At 35.2% G+C, this 17,397-nt stretch overlaps 1 protein-coding gene across 3 annotated transcripts in view; it reads right to left on the reverse strand.

Annotated features, from left to right (window-relative positions):
• The window catches only part of CDH7 (cadherin 7), a 128,458-nt gene that overhangs the window by 5,891 nt on the left and 105,170 nt on the right, over positions 1 to 17,397 (reverse strand). For 2 of the 3 annotated variants that reach the window (XM_032152087.2, XM_032152088.2), the window contains exons 10-11: positions 16,908 to 17,025; positions 13,834 to 14,085 (exon numbers count right to left, since the gene is read on the reverse strand). In XM_032152087.2, the coding sequence (XP_032007978.1) occupies positions 13,834 to 14,085; positions 16,908 to 17,025 (370 nt within the window). Of the gene's footprint in view, positions 1 to 13,804; positions 14,086 to 16,907; positions 17,026 to 17,397 lie in introns of those variants that run through there. The other variant, XM_058438275.1, reaches the window with a different exon arrangement.

The following is a 17,397-nucleotide window of genomic DNA, read 5'->3' on the forward strand; positions in this document are numbered from 1 at the left end:
AAAAAAAAAAAAAAAAAAAAGATTATATATTTTAAGAGGTTTTATCATTTCTCTTTTCTGTCATATGACCTCTACTTCTGAGTGGAAATAGAAGAAAAGATTTAGTTCTAGCTGAAATTTAGCCATGTGTGACACTTAGATTGTTCTGGTTGTTCAGGAATTTACATATCTGTAAGTAGTCTGGTATTCACCTTCCTTCCCTGTTAAGTGCTTACTACCTGTACTTTTGTGAGATATTTACATATCTCACAAAAATATGTTAACCATTTATTATATGCATTAGGTACTGTAGTGTAATGTTGCACATAGAAGCAGACATACAACATTTACTCATGGACCTTATGATTCAGTGGGACCAACAGATATTGATCCAAACATTAAAATAAATAAATGTAAAAGTAAGATTGTAATAATTACTCCAAAAGAGGGAAACATGATCTTATAAAGAAGTGTACTAGGGGAAATAGATACAGATGAGAAAGACTTAACTGATGATAACTGGAGGCTGAGGATAGGGACGGGAAGGAGATGTGATATGGAAGAACACGTTTGGTACAGTGAGGACAGTGAGCAAATATTTGAGGCCAACGTGGCTGGAGGGCAAAGAAAGAGGTGAGGTAAGGTTGGAGCTGTAGGCATGAGTCAGACCCTACAGGTCCAAGAACAAACATATTTTAAGGACTGCATGATATAATCAGATTGTTTCAAAAAAATAAATGAAAATCGTTCTTACTGGACCAAGGAGAGGAAGATAGGGGAGAAGATGTCACAAAAGAAGTTAGAGTGCTATTACAGCAGTAAAAGTATGATGCAGGCCTAAATTTCTGATTTTGGAATTCAGTCTTACAACACTCAATTCAACATTTTCTGAGCAGTCTAGTAGGTAGGAAATAGTGCTGGATATTGGCAAAAGCATATCAACAGAGGGTTCCTACAAGCAAGCAGTTCCAACACTGTGGACTGTATATTCACAGATAAATACAGTATGAATCTTAGTGCAATTCACTGTAAGAATATACAGACATGCACAGGTGCAGAGAAATGTGCAGAAAAGAGAATCACAAGAATAAAGTTATATAAAATTACAACACCCTACTGCGAACTATTTTACAAATTTGATGCAATTCTTTACACTCTTGAACTGATGTGTTGTCAGTTTTATTTGTTTGTTTATTTATTTATTTATTTATTCATTTATTTATTTTTGGAGACAGGGTCTCACTTTGTCACCCAGGCTGAAGTGCAGCGGTAGGATCTCAGCTCACTGTATCCTCGACCTCCTGGGCTCAAGCAATATTCCTGCCTCAGCACTCCCAAGTAGCTGAGACTACAGCCATGCACCACCACACATGGCTATTTTTTGTACAGACAGGGTTTCACCATATTGCCCAGGCTGGTCTCGAACTCCTTGAGCTCAATGGAGTTTTGCCATTTTGCCCAGGCTGGTCTTGAGCTCCTTGAGCTCAAGGGATCCTCTTGCCTTGGCCTACCAAAGTTTTAGCATTACAGGTATGAGCCATCATGCCTGGCCTTTTTGTCAGTTTTAAATTAGTTTTAGTTGTCCAGCAATTGGATAGAATCATTCTCCCAAAACCAAGATAAATAAAAGGAAGGGAATACGGAGAAAAATATCGATGTGTAAAACACACACCATACTACAAATTAGTGGGCAGCTTTATTCTCAGCTTTACCGTGATCTTTGGCAGATGTCTATCTGCACAGTAAACTGCAACATGATTTCTACTGGACTATCATCAAGTCCTGTGGTCCTAATCAATCTCCCCACTTGATGATAACCACGGAATTACTGGTCTCTACAATTAAGTATCCCTTCTTTCCAATGAAAGTGTTCTATTATGAACTGTCATATCCTCTTAAAGATGGCAGACACTTCAGAAGTCACCTAGATTTGCTCTACAGCAGGGGTGTCCAATCTTTTGGCTTCCCTTGCCCACACTGGAAGAATTGTCTTGGACCACACATAAAATACACTAACACTAGTGATAGCTGATGACCTAAAAAATTGCAAAAATATTTCATAATATATTAAGAAAGTGTACGAATTTGTGTTAGGCCAAATTCAAAGCCATCCTGGGCCACATGTGGCTCGCAGGCCTCAGGTTGAACAAGCTTGCTCCACATGCATGTGTAGTATTCAGCTTGTCTGGAGTTCAAAACCTCGTTGTCACCCTGAGTCCCCTACTCTGGATGTTCTGTGCTTACAAATGTCAGAATTCTCAATATTCAGTTTTGGCACCCAGAAAAAGCAGAATTCTGCCGATGTGATCTGATCGCCACAAAATGGTACCATTGCTAAATAAGGCCACATATCTATATATATACATGTATGAAATTACAAATATATATATACTTTTATATATGCATATATAAGTATATACATATAAAATAGGCATATTTGAATTTTTTAATTTTTATGTATTTAGGGAGTAGAAGTGCAGATTTTTTACATTTTACATTTATCTTGCAGTGGTGAAGTCTGGACTTTTGGTGTACATTACCCAAACAGTGAACATTGTACTCAACAGGTAGTTTTTTAACCCTTACTCCCGTCAACTTTTTTTTAACCCTTACTCCCACCTTTTGTAGTTTCTAATGTCTATTATTCCACCGTGCTATATCCATGTGTATGCATTGTTTAGCTCCCACTTATAAATGAGAACGTGAGGTATTTGGCTTTCTAAGGCTACTTATATTAAAGAGAAAGTAACTCCACTAATGTTTTTTTTTAACATATTTAAAATGTTGAATCTGGTATCCTTTTAAAATCACTCAGTCATGTAAACTACATCCCACTAGGTTTTTTCCTAGCCTAAAACTCTGTAAAAAAAGTTTTTTAAAACCAAATTGCATAAATTTATATTTGTATCTGTTAAATATCACTTTCTTAAGTTTAATCCGTTGTTTAGTGGCTACTACCACAGGTTTAAAGCCTAAATTCCATTTAATTCAATAATATTTTTAATGAGTACTGATTGCTAAAACTGTAAGCCATATGAAGGGCAGTGACTTTGCTTTCTACAGATTTACCCTAAGCACAAAGAATAATACATGATAGTAAGCATGTGCTCAATAAATATTTGTTAAATGGATTAATAAAGTATAGGCAAGGAAATGTGACTAGAAATATGTAGACTTGCTGGACTTGCCATCAACAAGCCAAACATTTTGAATAAAAAATAAACAGTTAAATATCATAGAATGAATTAAATATATAGCACTATAAAATATGCTAGGAAAATATGTATGGGAAAGGGATTATTTCTGCCCAGGATTCTCAGAGAAAGTCCAACAGAAGAGAAGACATTTGAAATGTGACGTGAGGGATGAGTAAGTCTTTACCAAAAACACCATCATCTATATGGTCTCTTATGAACAATCATCATTTCTAATTAGCCGTAAAATAGTCATTTAAATTTTCGTTGTCTAACATAGTTGCCAATAGCTACATGAGGCTATTGAGCACTTGGAATGCGGCTATTCTTCATTGAGATATGCTCTATGTGTAAAATAAACATATGATGTTCAAGACTTAAGTTTCTCTTTCTAAAAAAGTAAAATATCGTCTCAATAATCTTCACGATTACATATTAAAATGATAATAGTTTGGTATAGTGTGTTTGAAATACATTATTAGCACTTATTTCAATAGTTTCTTTTTACTTTTTCTAATAAAGCTACGTGAAAATTTGAAATTACATATGCGTTTCACACTGATGGTTCACAATAACTTTATTTTGGACAACTGATCTGAACAAAAGACTCAAACGCCAGAGTACTCTAATTGCATATGGTCTTAGAGCTATTCTCAGATTTATTGTCAAATGACATATTGAACAAAGGACAGCTATAATCAGTTTAATGATTAGTGTACCGATAAGGTATACTTGAAAAATAATCTAATCAAAATAAAAAATCTGCCAGCACAGTCTGTATACAATTGCAATAATTTATTTTAAACAATCATCCACATTGATATGCAAGTATAACTTAGCCTTCCAATAACTTTCTATTTTTTAATTCTTCACCATTTATTGATCCTGTTGATTTACGTGAAGCTTATTAAAAATCTGTCATTTTTTTTCTACTGGGCACTAATTAAGTTTTAGTAATTTTTTTGTTTAATTTCAAAAATTGTTTAATTCTGTTTTTTAAATTTATTTTTAATTTTTAGAGACATTTTAATTTTTTAAAATTAATTTTATTATTATTATTTTTTCTCACTCTGTCACCCCGGCCAGAGTGATCATGACTCACTGCAGCCTCAAACTCCTAGGCTCAAGCAATCCTCCTGCCTCAGCTTCCCGAGCAGCTGGGACTTTGGGTGCATGCCACCATGCCTAGCTAATTGTTTTCTTTTCAGGGTCAACTTGAAACTCTCTCCACTATCTCCGGGCACACTATTCCACCAGAGCTCAAAAAGGGAGGACATTAAGTGGAAAGAGTTTCCTGAAATTTTCCAACCAACAATTTATCTTCATATACCCTCAATATTATTAACTTTTATTTTATGTAAAAGTAGCCTATTCCACATTTCCACTTTCTTATATCCTGATTGCTCTCAAACCAGAGCAATCTGAGTTTTCCCTGCTATTTCCCAGGGACCAAGGCTACCAATGACTCACATTTTGCCAAATCCAATGAGCACTTTGTGGCCCTTTTTTTTACATGGCATGTGTGTCCTATTTGACACAGAACTTCTTGGGAAATTGTGTGGGTCCGCTATCTTGAACTTACTCAATAGTAAACAATGCAGCTGCTTGCAGCCAATTTAAAAGAAAAAAAAAACAATTTTCTTCTTTCAAACCATGTTTTTTTGTAGCTGCTCTTTTCTAAGAAGTACTTACAGTAAATCTTCCTCAAATTCTATACTTGGTTTCTTGGCTTTTCAGCCCACATTCTTCCTAAGCAAGCCCAGTGAAACCCCAGGTTCAACTGCCTCTTGTATGGCAAGAGCTGATGTCTCTGACATCTAAATCTCTCACCTATCTCTTTGGATAACCAGACCGTATTTTAAAATGACTACTCCTATTTTTGATAATACAAATATATATACTCATCAGAATATAATAAATGTTCAAAATGGTAATTATTATCATTGTTATGATTTGTTATGACCACTTCCTTTACTGATAACAACTTTCTGTCCAATGGCTCTCACTCATACACCATTCAAATTCTGTAAGTTTAATCTCATTAACGTTCCTCTGATTTGTTTCCTATCGTGTGCTCTTTTCTCAAGAGAATACCCAAACCAGAAACTCCAAGTCATCTTTGACGCCAGCTTCTTCATTTCCTCTTTGCTTCAACTCTCCATCACTGCATGCTCCACTCAAACAATTCTTCTTACTCACTGTAACCCAGAATATGCCTCAAGTCCTGTCCCTCAGCCCATAGCTCCTGCCTATTTAAGGACCTCATCTGCGTTGCATCCCTCTTATTCCATTCCCTGGATGTATGGAGGTAGGTGAGATACTTTATTTCTCCTTGCCTCAGTTACCTGCTCTCCAAAATGAAAATAATAGTCTTTACCTCTTAGAAACCACTTCATAGTAACTTTATGAAGATTAAATGAGTGTCTATTTGTAAAGGGCTTAAGTCGTGCTACCCCAGTAGGCGATATCTGTTTTTATTCAATAATAGGTCATACATTGTGGAATTTCTACAATAAATTCATACGATTCAGTTCCAAATTTTTTGGGCCTTGCTAAAATTTGAGTCATGTAATTCATACACAGATAAAATGTAAACTTTACCATGCTCTCACCTGTGATATTAATGACCTCCTGTAATGTAGTTAATTTATCTGATATCTACTCTATTCTATCTAACTGATGGCAGAATAATGAATTATAGAGGATACTGGACCTATTCTTGAAGGGATTAAAATATGTGGAAAAGGCTGCAAAATTTACAGTAGAGTGCAATAAATAATAATTATGTATTAAAAATATTGTCTCTATATGTACCTATGACAGGCCCCAATAATATACTGGTTAAGAAGACAGAGAGACAAAGATCACTACATTCAAAAGCTTTTATGTTTGAGCAAAGAAAACAAACATATATAGTTACAAGTAAGTACTACAAAAGAAATAAATACTATGATGGAGAATAATGGTGCTTAGGACACTCCTCCTGGGGAGATAACACTGAAGCTGAGGCATTCAAGATAATCTAAACTTGACAGATGAAGGAATGCAGCAAGACTATTTCAGGAGGCGGGTAGCACACTTGAAAATAATGGAAGAAATGCACTGTGGGTCCTCTTACTGGGTGAGAGAAGGATCAGACAGCCTGATACTGTAGAGAGGTATGCAGGTGGCCAAATATGCCTTGCTTTATGGACCATGAGAAACATCTGGATTTCATGTAAGTGCATCTGAAATGTTTCAAGCAGAGCTGTAAAATAATTTATGTCTTAAAAAGGAAAGTGAGAGGAAAAATGCAGGAGTACCAGCACCATCTGGTTGTGATCAGAAAAGGATGTCATCAGAAGTGGCATTTAAGCAAAGATCTGAAGGATGAGTAGATTTATGTGCTATGGAATCTGAGGCTCATGCCGATCCCCAGTCACACAAGGCTAAAATTTTATCTTGCACTTACGGACCAACTCTACTATTTTTATTTTTGCAAAGGATAACTAAAGATTCATAACTGGTATGATCCAAGTGAGTGACTGAGATATCAACTGTAACATTTAACTGAATTTTAAACTGATAAATAAAATATCTCTGACATCTCTTCTGCAATATTTTCTCCATCTACCTTTAGTCATATATTCTATTTTTTTTCTTAAGCCCTTATATAGTTCCATGGCTACTAACCTGCAAGCATCATTTAAATTCTTTTAATCTGTGACACATCAATTTTTCTGAAGAGTTAAGGAGATAGACTAAATCTCAGAAAAATGTCCTAAAAGTACAAAGTCTCGGGAAATAGAAAAAACAGGGTCTAATGGGGATACTCCTATGGGTAATAAAAATAAGTCAAATCAATTATTCTTTTCCATAATTTAGTACATTCAAATCATTCATGCTTCATTCAGCATGCATGTATAGAATGTTCTGTATGTGTCAGATCAGCATCTGAATAGCTGATATAAATAATGACAATGCTCAGTCCTTACCTCTAAAAGCAGTCTACTGGAAGAGATGGACAAGGAGATAAACCAATTAAACAGACAAGTCAACCATGTCAGATGCTCGAAGACTGCTAGATGCAAGGTATTATGGGGTCCTTAGGAACAGCATCCAACCTGGACTCAGAAGCCAAAGTAGTGAGTCTTGAATACAAAAAAAAAAAAAAAAAAGTGACCCACTTGTAGATTCTGAGAAGAGGTATTCCAGGCAGAAAGACAAAGCAGAATGAGTCTTAGAAAAAAGCAACGGATGCAATTTGACTGAAGTACACCAAGTAAGTAGAGAAAAATAAAGTCAAACTGGATGAGAGCTGTCTGGTACTGGAGAGTGTGATTTTAGTCTGTAGACAATGGGATTTCATGAAAATATGATTTTAAGCTGGGGTGTTTCAAAATCCCATTTATTTTTTAAAAGCTTACTCTGAAACTCTGATGGATTGGTTCTGATAGAGAATGCTAGAGTTGCCACAATTCAGGAGGAAAAAAGAAAAAGACCCTGGACAAAAATCAGGTGCAACAGTAAGAGACAGAACAAATTGATTCAAAGCCCAAAAACTAAAGTTAACAGTATGTACGGACTAATTGACCATGGAGGATGCAAGTGAAAAGACGGAAGTCTGACTGATTCCACTCAGAAAAACATATAAGTGGGGATTCAATCAGGAAAAGAGGCAAGAATGTAGGAAAATTGCTCAGGATTGATGTTTCTCTGGAGATTTGTAGTTTCAACTCTCCAGTAGAACAAGGAACATGCATTGGTAGACCTCCTGTAAATAGATCATATATGCTAAAAGCGGCTAATTCTTTCCAGGTCTCAAGAAAGGGGAAAGTTTAACTAAAATGGATCTTTTCTTTTCCCAAGACAAGTATCACAAAATTCATTTCCTTTAAATATGAGGGAGAATGATTTCACCTTAGTCTCAATTAATATAGAAAAAAAATTTCCTACGTACAATGAATGGTTTATGCACAAAGACAATTTGTGTATTAGATTTTGGTTGTACTGAAATATAACCTCATATTTAACATACACTCTTCTAAATATGTTTTCTTTTTTCTTTTTTTTTTTTTTGAGACAGAGTCTCGCTCTGTCACCCAGGCTGGAGTTCAGTGGCGCAATCTCGGCTGACTGCAAGTTCCGCCTCCCGGGTTCACGCTATTCTCCTGCCTCAGCCTCTCCAAGTAGCTGGGACTACAGGCGCCCGCCACCATGCCCTGCTAATTTTTTTTATATTTTTTAGTAGAGACGGGGTTTCACCGTGGTCTCGATCTCCTGACCTCGTGATTCGCCCGCCTCGGCCTCCCAAAGTGCTGGGATTACAAGCGTGAGCCACCGCGCCCGGCCTAAATATGTTTTCTAAAGACTGGAAGGAATTGGAAGATACTGTAAAATAGATACTCAGAGTTAACCGAATAAATAATAAAGCCACTATGTGAAACAGAGCAAAGATACTCCTGCACTTAATTTGGCAGTGCCCAGGCTGTAATATCCACAAACCTATAGGCATTTCCTAGAAACAGAGGGGTCTTTCACGTGGGGAAACATATATGGAAAAATACCTTATAAAGAACAGGCTTCACTGTGTTTAGGTCCAGACTCTGACACTCGTTCGTTCTATAACTTTTTGTGTATTTCCTCTAAGTTGTAGTTTTCCTATATAAAATGTGGGCATAGTAATACTTGCCTAGGAAATCTGTTATGAGCATTAAATAAGATAATGCTTGTAAAGCACTTAGGCTGATGTCTTGCACATAGTACGAGCTTATGAAATGCAATTCATTTTTTATTATGCTCATGCTTGTTTGAAAGAGGAACACATCTGCTACCATAAATTAGCCAACAGTAGTCTGCACACTATTATCTCTAGGGCTGCTATGCCAATTATGTTCTATCATTATAGATTATGATGGGGATCTATTTTTTTTTTACATACTGCTACCACTTTTCTTTTCTCCACAATTTAACGTATTTTTTCCTTCAGTGATGTTCACTATCATTTGCAAAAACAAGAAAGTATTTTTATAGTTCAGTACTTGGGAGATCAGGGAAGAAAAGTGAAAATATGCATGACAGCTAACTGTCAAGCTGACCATTATAGACATACTGGAAGAGACTGAATCCCATGCAGTAAACAGCAAGTTTCTACAAACACCTTATTAAATCTGAGTTTATGAAGCTGGGCTGGTCTAACTAATCCCAATTGTGACAGAAGAGCAAAGAACTGGAAGGAACGCTACAGGACTTCAATTACGGGGCCCTCAAAGTCCAAGTACAGAAACACCCAAAACTTAATATAAATATAGTAAATTCAGTGGCAGCCTTATTGTGCAAGAAACAGGTTTTATTTTTGTGTGTGCCGAGGAACAGAAAGAATTTAGCTGTACTATTTTAAGAATAGGGGTACAATATTTAATATTGAAACCATATTTTTAAACAAAACAGTTGAAATTCTTCTCCTTTATTAAAAAAATCTACTGAATAAATAATCTAATGTCTTATTCATAGAATTTTTTTTCTTTAAAGTATTCTTAGCCTGGTGGAAGAATAACTGTATATGTCTATAAGTGTGAATTTAACTATGATAAAAATGCATAATTAAATTGGTATTGATGTCAGTTATGGGTTGTAATTTCTATTCAACATTTAGAATACAGGCCGGGCATGGTGGCTCATGCTTGTAATCACAGCACTTTAGGAGGGCGAGGCGGGTGGATCACGAGGTCAGGAGATTGAGACCATCCTGGCTAACACAGTGAAACCCCGTCTCTACTAAAAATACAAACAATTAGCTGGGTGTGGTGGCAGGCACCTGTAGTCCCAGCTACACGGGAGGCTGAGGCAGGAGTATGGCATGAACCCAGGTGGTGGAACTTGCAGTGAGTCGAGATTGCGCCACTGCACTCCAGCCTGGGTGCAAGAGCGAGACCCTGTCTAAAAAAAAAAAAATTAGAATACCAGAGTATCTTGCCATATGTTGATGAAATTTTTCTGCATGAAAAATAATTGAGGCATCTAATTGATTATTTTATAATGAAATGTGAGTATAGCTATAGTGTATCTCATTCAAACCGTACTCACTGTAAATAAAGGAAACCCATGTTCTAATTTTTGGATTTTTTTTCATTTAAAGAATTCAGGTGCAAATAAATTAGAGAGAGAGCAAGAATGAGAAATCAGAAAGCAGTTCATCCATAAAGTTAGAAGAATACAGATAGAGATAAAGACTGACAAATACAACTTTGGATAACATGAATTATTTCAGCAATATATAGGCGTAAACATTTTTATATTTCACGACGTATTTCTTGTGCAGTTTAATAAAAATCAGTGATTGAGAATAAGGAGACCTAGAATCTTACCCTGTCATATCCTCTAACTTGTTATATGTACTCCTACAAACCTTCGAACTTACACTACACCTCAAGTTTTCCCTCTGTAAGGTTTGGGTTAGCATCGATACCTGGGATGCCTTCCAGCATTAAACTTCTGGTAATGTCAGTGCATCCCCATCTGTCATGTTACATGTAGCTTTAATTAGTCACATCACTGGAACACAAACTTAACATGTAGTCATGTACCTTTTTTTTTTTTAAGAGTCTAAAGTCCAGATACTTCTATAGTTTCATTCTTAATTGAACTTGATTTTTAAGTTCTTATTCCCCATCTCCACCTCCTCACCTTGCTTTTTCCTAGTAATATTTGTTCAGAAGTCTTAAAAGGTTTGAGTTACAAATCCTGATACCTAATGCCTAGAAACGAGATTCACACCACTTTCTGAGGTGTAATAAAGAATGAATTACTTGTGTACTAGAAATCAATTTTCATGCCAGGCTGTGGGCCCCACTTGCTCACCCTGTGAATACTTAATCTCATTGGCTTCAGCACTTATTTTGTGAAAATCCAGAGTCTATAATAGTGGTGACAAAACTAAAACAGTATAAAAATTCCTGATTATCTGCTTTTAAAAACTTGGGAAATAAGACACAAAGAGATGACATTTCTGAGTTAAAATGCTAGTATTTGATGATACTGATTATTGTGTGGTCACTATAGAAATGGAAGCTGCAGGCAGAAGCCCCTTGTTCCAAATTGTATTTCAGTACAATAGACTTTGTTTTACTTACGGTTTTGGAGACTTACAGTAACTCTTAAAAAATGAATAAAATTAAAAAATAAAATGAAATATACTTAGAAGTGGAAGAGGCATTTCAAATTTGGTGTCTACTTAAGCAATATGTTCAAATTTAGCAGAAAAGAGTAGCCATACTTAAATTTTGACAAAATCCCCCAAACTTTTATGCACAGACACACACACAAACACAAATGCACATACTGTATATGTATACAGTATATCTAAGAATGAAATCTAATAAAACTCTATTTCAGTTACTTTCAGTAATAATTATCTGATAATTCTTAATTAAGCAACCTAAATTGCAAAAAATCCCAAAGTCAAAGTTGAAAGTGTTTACTAAAGTGAAGCAAGCTTCATCAGACGCCTTAAAATAATCAAAAAACAATTCATTATTGAGGATAATTAAAATTTGGGGAATGCAATCTTATTCTTTTATGGCATAATCTAAGTTGTTTATGATACACTGACCAAACTTAAAAAGTCTTCCACACATCATCTACTTATTCTCTCATTATTCCTTCTCATTCTGCACCTTCAAGCTAAAGACATTCTAAACATGAATAGAATTTTTTTTTTTTTTTTAGATGGAGTCTCGCTCTGTCGCCCAGGCTGGAGTGCAGTGGCATGATCTCGGCTCACTGCCAGCTCCACCTCCCGGGTTCACGCCATTCTCCTGCCTCAGCCTCCCAAGTAGCTGGGACTACAGGCACCCGCCACCACTCCCGGCTAAATTTTTTTTTGTATTTTTAGTAGAGACAGGGTTTCTCCGAGTTAGCCAGGATGGTCTCGATCTCCTGACTTCATGATCCGCCCACCTCAGCCTCCCAAAGTGCTGGGATTACAGGCGTGAGCCACTACTTCTGGCCCATGAATGGAATTTTTAAATCCTCTAATGTAGGTTATTCTGCTACTATAAAATAAATATTCAATTTACATCTTTTATATTAAGTTTTAGATTCCAAAATCTAAATTTTTTTGGCTTCCCTGGGCCACATTGGAAGAAGAATACTTGTCTTAGGCCACACATAAAGTAGACTAACAATAGCTGATGGGCAAAACAAAAAACAAAAAACCGCAAAACATTTCATAATGTTTTAAGAACATTTAAGAATTTGCGTCGGGACACATTCAAAGCCATCTTTAGCTGCTTGCGGCTTGCAGGCCACAGGATGGACAAGTTTGTTTTAGAAGCTTCTAGAACAATAAAAAGTTGTTTGTAGTGGTTCTACCTTTTTCAAACTTTAATCTCTTATATTCTAATTAGATTTAGCAGGTAATTACTTCCCATTTCTAATTAAATTCTGAAAGTTTCTGCATCTGTGTAAAGTTCTATGCAAAATATAGTTTATTTTCTTTTAGATTTACTTGTTTAGCTTAAGTTACTTAAGACAATAACCTCCATTTTCACGACAGCATTTATAATGTATTAGTAACTAGGTCTTAGCTTATAATTTTCCATCAGTAACACATAAAATTTATTGAACACTCACCATACGGTATGGTATGTTGAATGTTTACTCTGTTCTTGTTGTCCCTGTTACAGGAAGTTACAACGTGAAGAAAAATGTTGCTTTGGAATAAACCCGTTACCCAATGTCCACATTGGACATCTCCCAATTTTTAAAAGAATGCTGCAAAATGTGAGTTACTGCAAATATGAGTTATAAATCTAATTTAACCAAGTAATAAAGTAATCATGGAAATCTACAATTAAATGTGTTAGTATTTAATACTTTAAAAATATAACATTTGCATTGCTGAAATTGCAATCGTTTCAAATTTGCAAATAATTTAAGAAAGCGATCTTAAATATTTTCTTTAAAAAGTAGAATATAAAGCCATAATTTCTAAAATAAGCATATTATCAAAACAATATAGAAAATGTATTCTCCAGTCTAGTGTATCTCCTCTGTAGAGTGCTCTAAAGAAAAGAACTGGGATAAGATAGATTATTTTTAATCCTAAAAAACATTAATTTAAAGCATAAGCCATTTATCTTCACTGTTGCTTTGAAAATGAAATTGATATAACTTTTTGTCTGAGTTATACTTTAAATATACCACTGGAAAGTGTGGCCAACAATTGTATTACTTAGTGAGCAAAACACCATCCAGGCCAGGAGCTGTGGCTCACTCCTGTAATCCCAGCACTTTGGGAGGCCAAAGTTGGTGGATCACCTGAGGTCAGGAGTTCAAGACCAGCCTGCCCAACATGATGAAACCCTGTCTCTACTAATGACACAGAAGTTAGCTGGGTGTAGTGGTGCACCCCTGTAATCCCAGCTACTCGGGAGGCTGAGGTGGGAGAATTGCTTGAACCTGGGAGGCAGGGGCTGCAGTGAGCCGAGATCATGCTACTGCACTCCAGCCTGAGCAACAGAGTGAGACCCCGTCTCTAAGAAAAACAAACAAAAAAAAAACAAACACCATCCAGTAGAATATCTGCATATGCTCACCAAATGGAGAAGAAAATAGGCAAGCCGTGACACACGGTTATTGTGACAGCTCTTTCAGAGCAAGCCCTGCAAACAGTACCTACCCAATAATGTCAAGACACAGGCGAGTATTGCTATCAGGGCTCCTGTACTGAGGCCAGCAGGTAAGACATAGGCCTCTGCATTGCAGGTCTGGGCTACGCCGTCAGCATCACAGTCACACACGCGGATGGTGAGGGTGTTGGTGCTGCTAAGTGAAGGAGATCCACTGTCCACAATGAAAATTGGCAGATAGTAAACTGATTGTTCCTGTCTCCGGAAGCCGTTTCTCCTGGTTAGTATTGAGGCTGTGTTGTCTAGGATAATGAAAGCAAATGTATAACACAAGATTTCTGATGGAATCAGTCTTCCCAAACTTTATTTAAGTCACTCTATTTACTTTGATGCCTTAATTAGGGAAATCTCTGGAGTTTCAGATTTATTTCAACAATTTTCTTTCAATTCTCTGGGACAGAGGGACATTTCCAGTTTAATACATTGTAAGATATTTATGTTATTCTATGCAGTATAATAAAAGAAATAGTTATAAAGTAAAAAAATATGCAAATGTTTATGAATCACTTATTATATTAATTGCAACTTTATAAAAACTACACCTTTTACTTATCTTAAATTTTACACCATAAACTTATAGAAAGGATGGTACATATTAACAGGTTAAACATTTTGCAGCATCTACATATAGTACAGATAAAATTTTCAGTCTATCCTGTCTTAGACAAGTTTCAAGACCAATATTTAAAAAGGGTAAAATCAGCTACTTCAGCTTTATTTAAATTGAATATACAGGGATATTCAGAATAATTTTATTGTAAAATTTTAAAAATTGTATATTGGTATTTATAGCTACTCTATGTGTATAAACATTTTGTCAGTGATAAAACAGGCCATTTATGTTTAACTTATATTCAATATTTGTGAATTCATCTAAGCAATTATAGTAATTATGAACTTTAAAAAAGTGATCAATAAGTCTATATAACATGTGTGATTTATGTATCAAAAATATGTTTTGTGTCTGTTAGCAGTTTTCCAACTAACTTGTCTTAATTAAATAATTAGAGTGAGATTTTTAAAATTAATAGCTATTAATAAAAATATAAAGGAAAAGAAGAAAAATCAGGATCAGAGTTTCATGCAGTGTGCTTTTATCTATTTTTCTCTCTTCAAAACTGTCAAAAAGATTTATTCAATCATAGCATGAAAAAATTAACGGTACTCTAGTGAAACAGCAAGACGAAATCTGTCTCAAACAGCACAAAACAGCAAGCTCATATTAGACTGCAGAAAATGTATTACATGCAATTATAGAAGAGACAGTAATAAAACGGTTTGATTTTCAGATTCCATCTGGTAGATTTTTATGTAAACAAATCTTTTATTTTAGAATGTATGAATTCGAGAAGGTACTCACTAAAAAATTAAGCTGGAGCTGTTGAAGGATACTGTTTTGAGTAAGTTCCTGTACATTTCACAATAGCACGCAGGCCTATGCCTCTGCCTTCTACCAACTCAGATGTCAGATGCATTTATGACTTGATACAAAGAGTTTTAGAAAGTTGTTGATTTGTAATCTAACATGACTGATATCAAAATGACACACACACACACACACACACGGTGAATTGAGGAACACAAGCTGAAATGCCCAAAAAGTGAGAATATGACTCTATATTCAGAAAAGTGATCATATGGAAGACTTCTTAAGAACTGACTTTCTCTGTATTCACGTTTTCCTTCAAGGTACAGTCAAGGGAGCTCTGGGCTTAAGGTAGATAATTTTTCAATTGTGTGGCAATGTGGATGTCCTATAAATCCAGACATTTTAGTGCACGTGCTGTACAGCAATCATGGTGGTATTGGATGATGACACGTGGGGGATATATTCACATTCTCCTTGTGAAGTTCATAGATTCCCTTCTCTGCGTTTGTACCAGATGAATCTAAATGCTGAGAATTATCCTTCTTAACTATGATTAAGTCAGTGAGTCTGGAGTTACCCATGTAGAGAATGCTCTACCTTATATATTACTAAAGGGATACAATAGTATTCTCATTGAGTAGGAAGTAAGATCAGAAAAAATTATTATCTTCAGATTGAATTTTTTTGAGATTGAAATTTTTTGAGGCCTAGGTTGCACAAAATAAGGTGATGGCTTCATGCAAAACTTCTTATCCACCTTTTGGTAGTAAGTATGTTTTAAACAAGCCAGTAATGACTAGCAAATCCAATTCTGTATTTTTTTCCTAAAACCAGATTTACATAAACAATATAAAATTTTCAAAATAGATATTTTCCATGTCGTTGGGGGGTACTATTCACCCTCTACATGAGTTTCAAATGCTCTCCTTCCACTAAAATAAGTATCTTGAATAAAAACTCATTCGAACATATAATTCAAAATTAGACAATGATAGCAGGTTCTCATGCTTTAAGTTCTTATAACTGTCAATATATATTATTAAGCAAAACTAAAATCTACTTGTAGGTATTTGAAAGTTATTTTACTATAATGATATTTAGGAAACTGCTAAGAGTGTTTACCTTTGAAGCAGAGAAATACAATTTGACATGAGAGGGAGTTATTTTGTTATTTTTAATATTATATTTCTTAGCATCATAAATGTGTCATTATTTTATTATTATTTGCATGAATTACATTTGCATTTATGTAAAAATAATAAAGTAAGGGGTGTTATTGAAAACATTAAGTCAAAGTTGATTTAGATTAAAATGTGTAATGTCCAGTTCTTTTTCTTACGTCTCAAGTTGCATCTATGAGCATAGTCCTTATTAGGGTATTTAGTTGACCATCAACTTTTTAGATTATTTGGATAACGAACTTGGTATACAAATAAGAAAATGAGTGCCTATAAGAAAAGAATAAGAAAAATCTAACCTTCCCTCCTATTTGGCTTTAGGCCTAAGATAATTTAAATAGCAGCTTTTCCTTCATGACAGTAAATTCATAGATAAGAATTACTTGAGTTCCTCATTGCCCTTTAATTATTGTCTTTGCTTTAAAAAAAATCAATAATCAGCATTCCTGGGGAGAAAAATACTTGCTTAGAGTATCTGTACCTGCTGCCTCTATCAGTAACAATATTAATACATTACCTTTGTTATCTTTCAATGAAAAGTTGTGGTTATTTGTTGCATCCGTTGTTAAGCTGAAGTAAAACTGGTGTCCATTGGATGGCTCATCTTTATCAACAGCACTGATTTTCTGGATAACCTAGGAAAAGAGAAAGTAAAAGACGAAAGCACATTGGTGTGCTATGCTTAGTTTTCTGTGGCAGGACAAAGCAATTTTACACTTTATAATAAATGCCATCTCCCTGAATGAGCTAGGGAGAAAGGATCCGATGTATTATTATGAACCCAATCTAAAAAAGGGCTCTGAAAAACAAATCATGTCCTTTTCTTAGTTCACGTTTGAATTCACTTATGTGAACTTCAGAAATAAGCTGTTCCAATTGATTAGACATCCCAGGAAACATCACAAGACACTGAAAAATAGATGAACAAACCAAACTGAGATTGAACTGCACTTAATTCTTAGAATTGTAAGACACTTAAACCAGGTTGTGCAAGGTAGGAAACCGCC

The sequence above is a fragment of the Hylobates moloch genome, unplaced genomic scaffold (genome assembly GCF_009828535.3).
Source record: "Hylobates moloch isolate HMO894 unplaced genomic scaffold, HMol_V3 SCAFFOLD_5, whole genome shotgun sequence".
NCBI lineage: Eukaryota > Metazoa > Chordata > Mammalia > Primates > Hylobatidae > Hylobates > Hylobates moloch.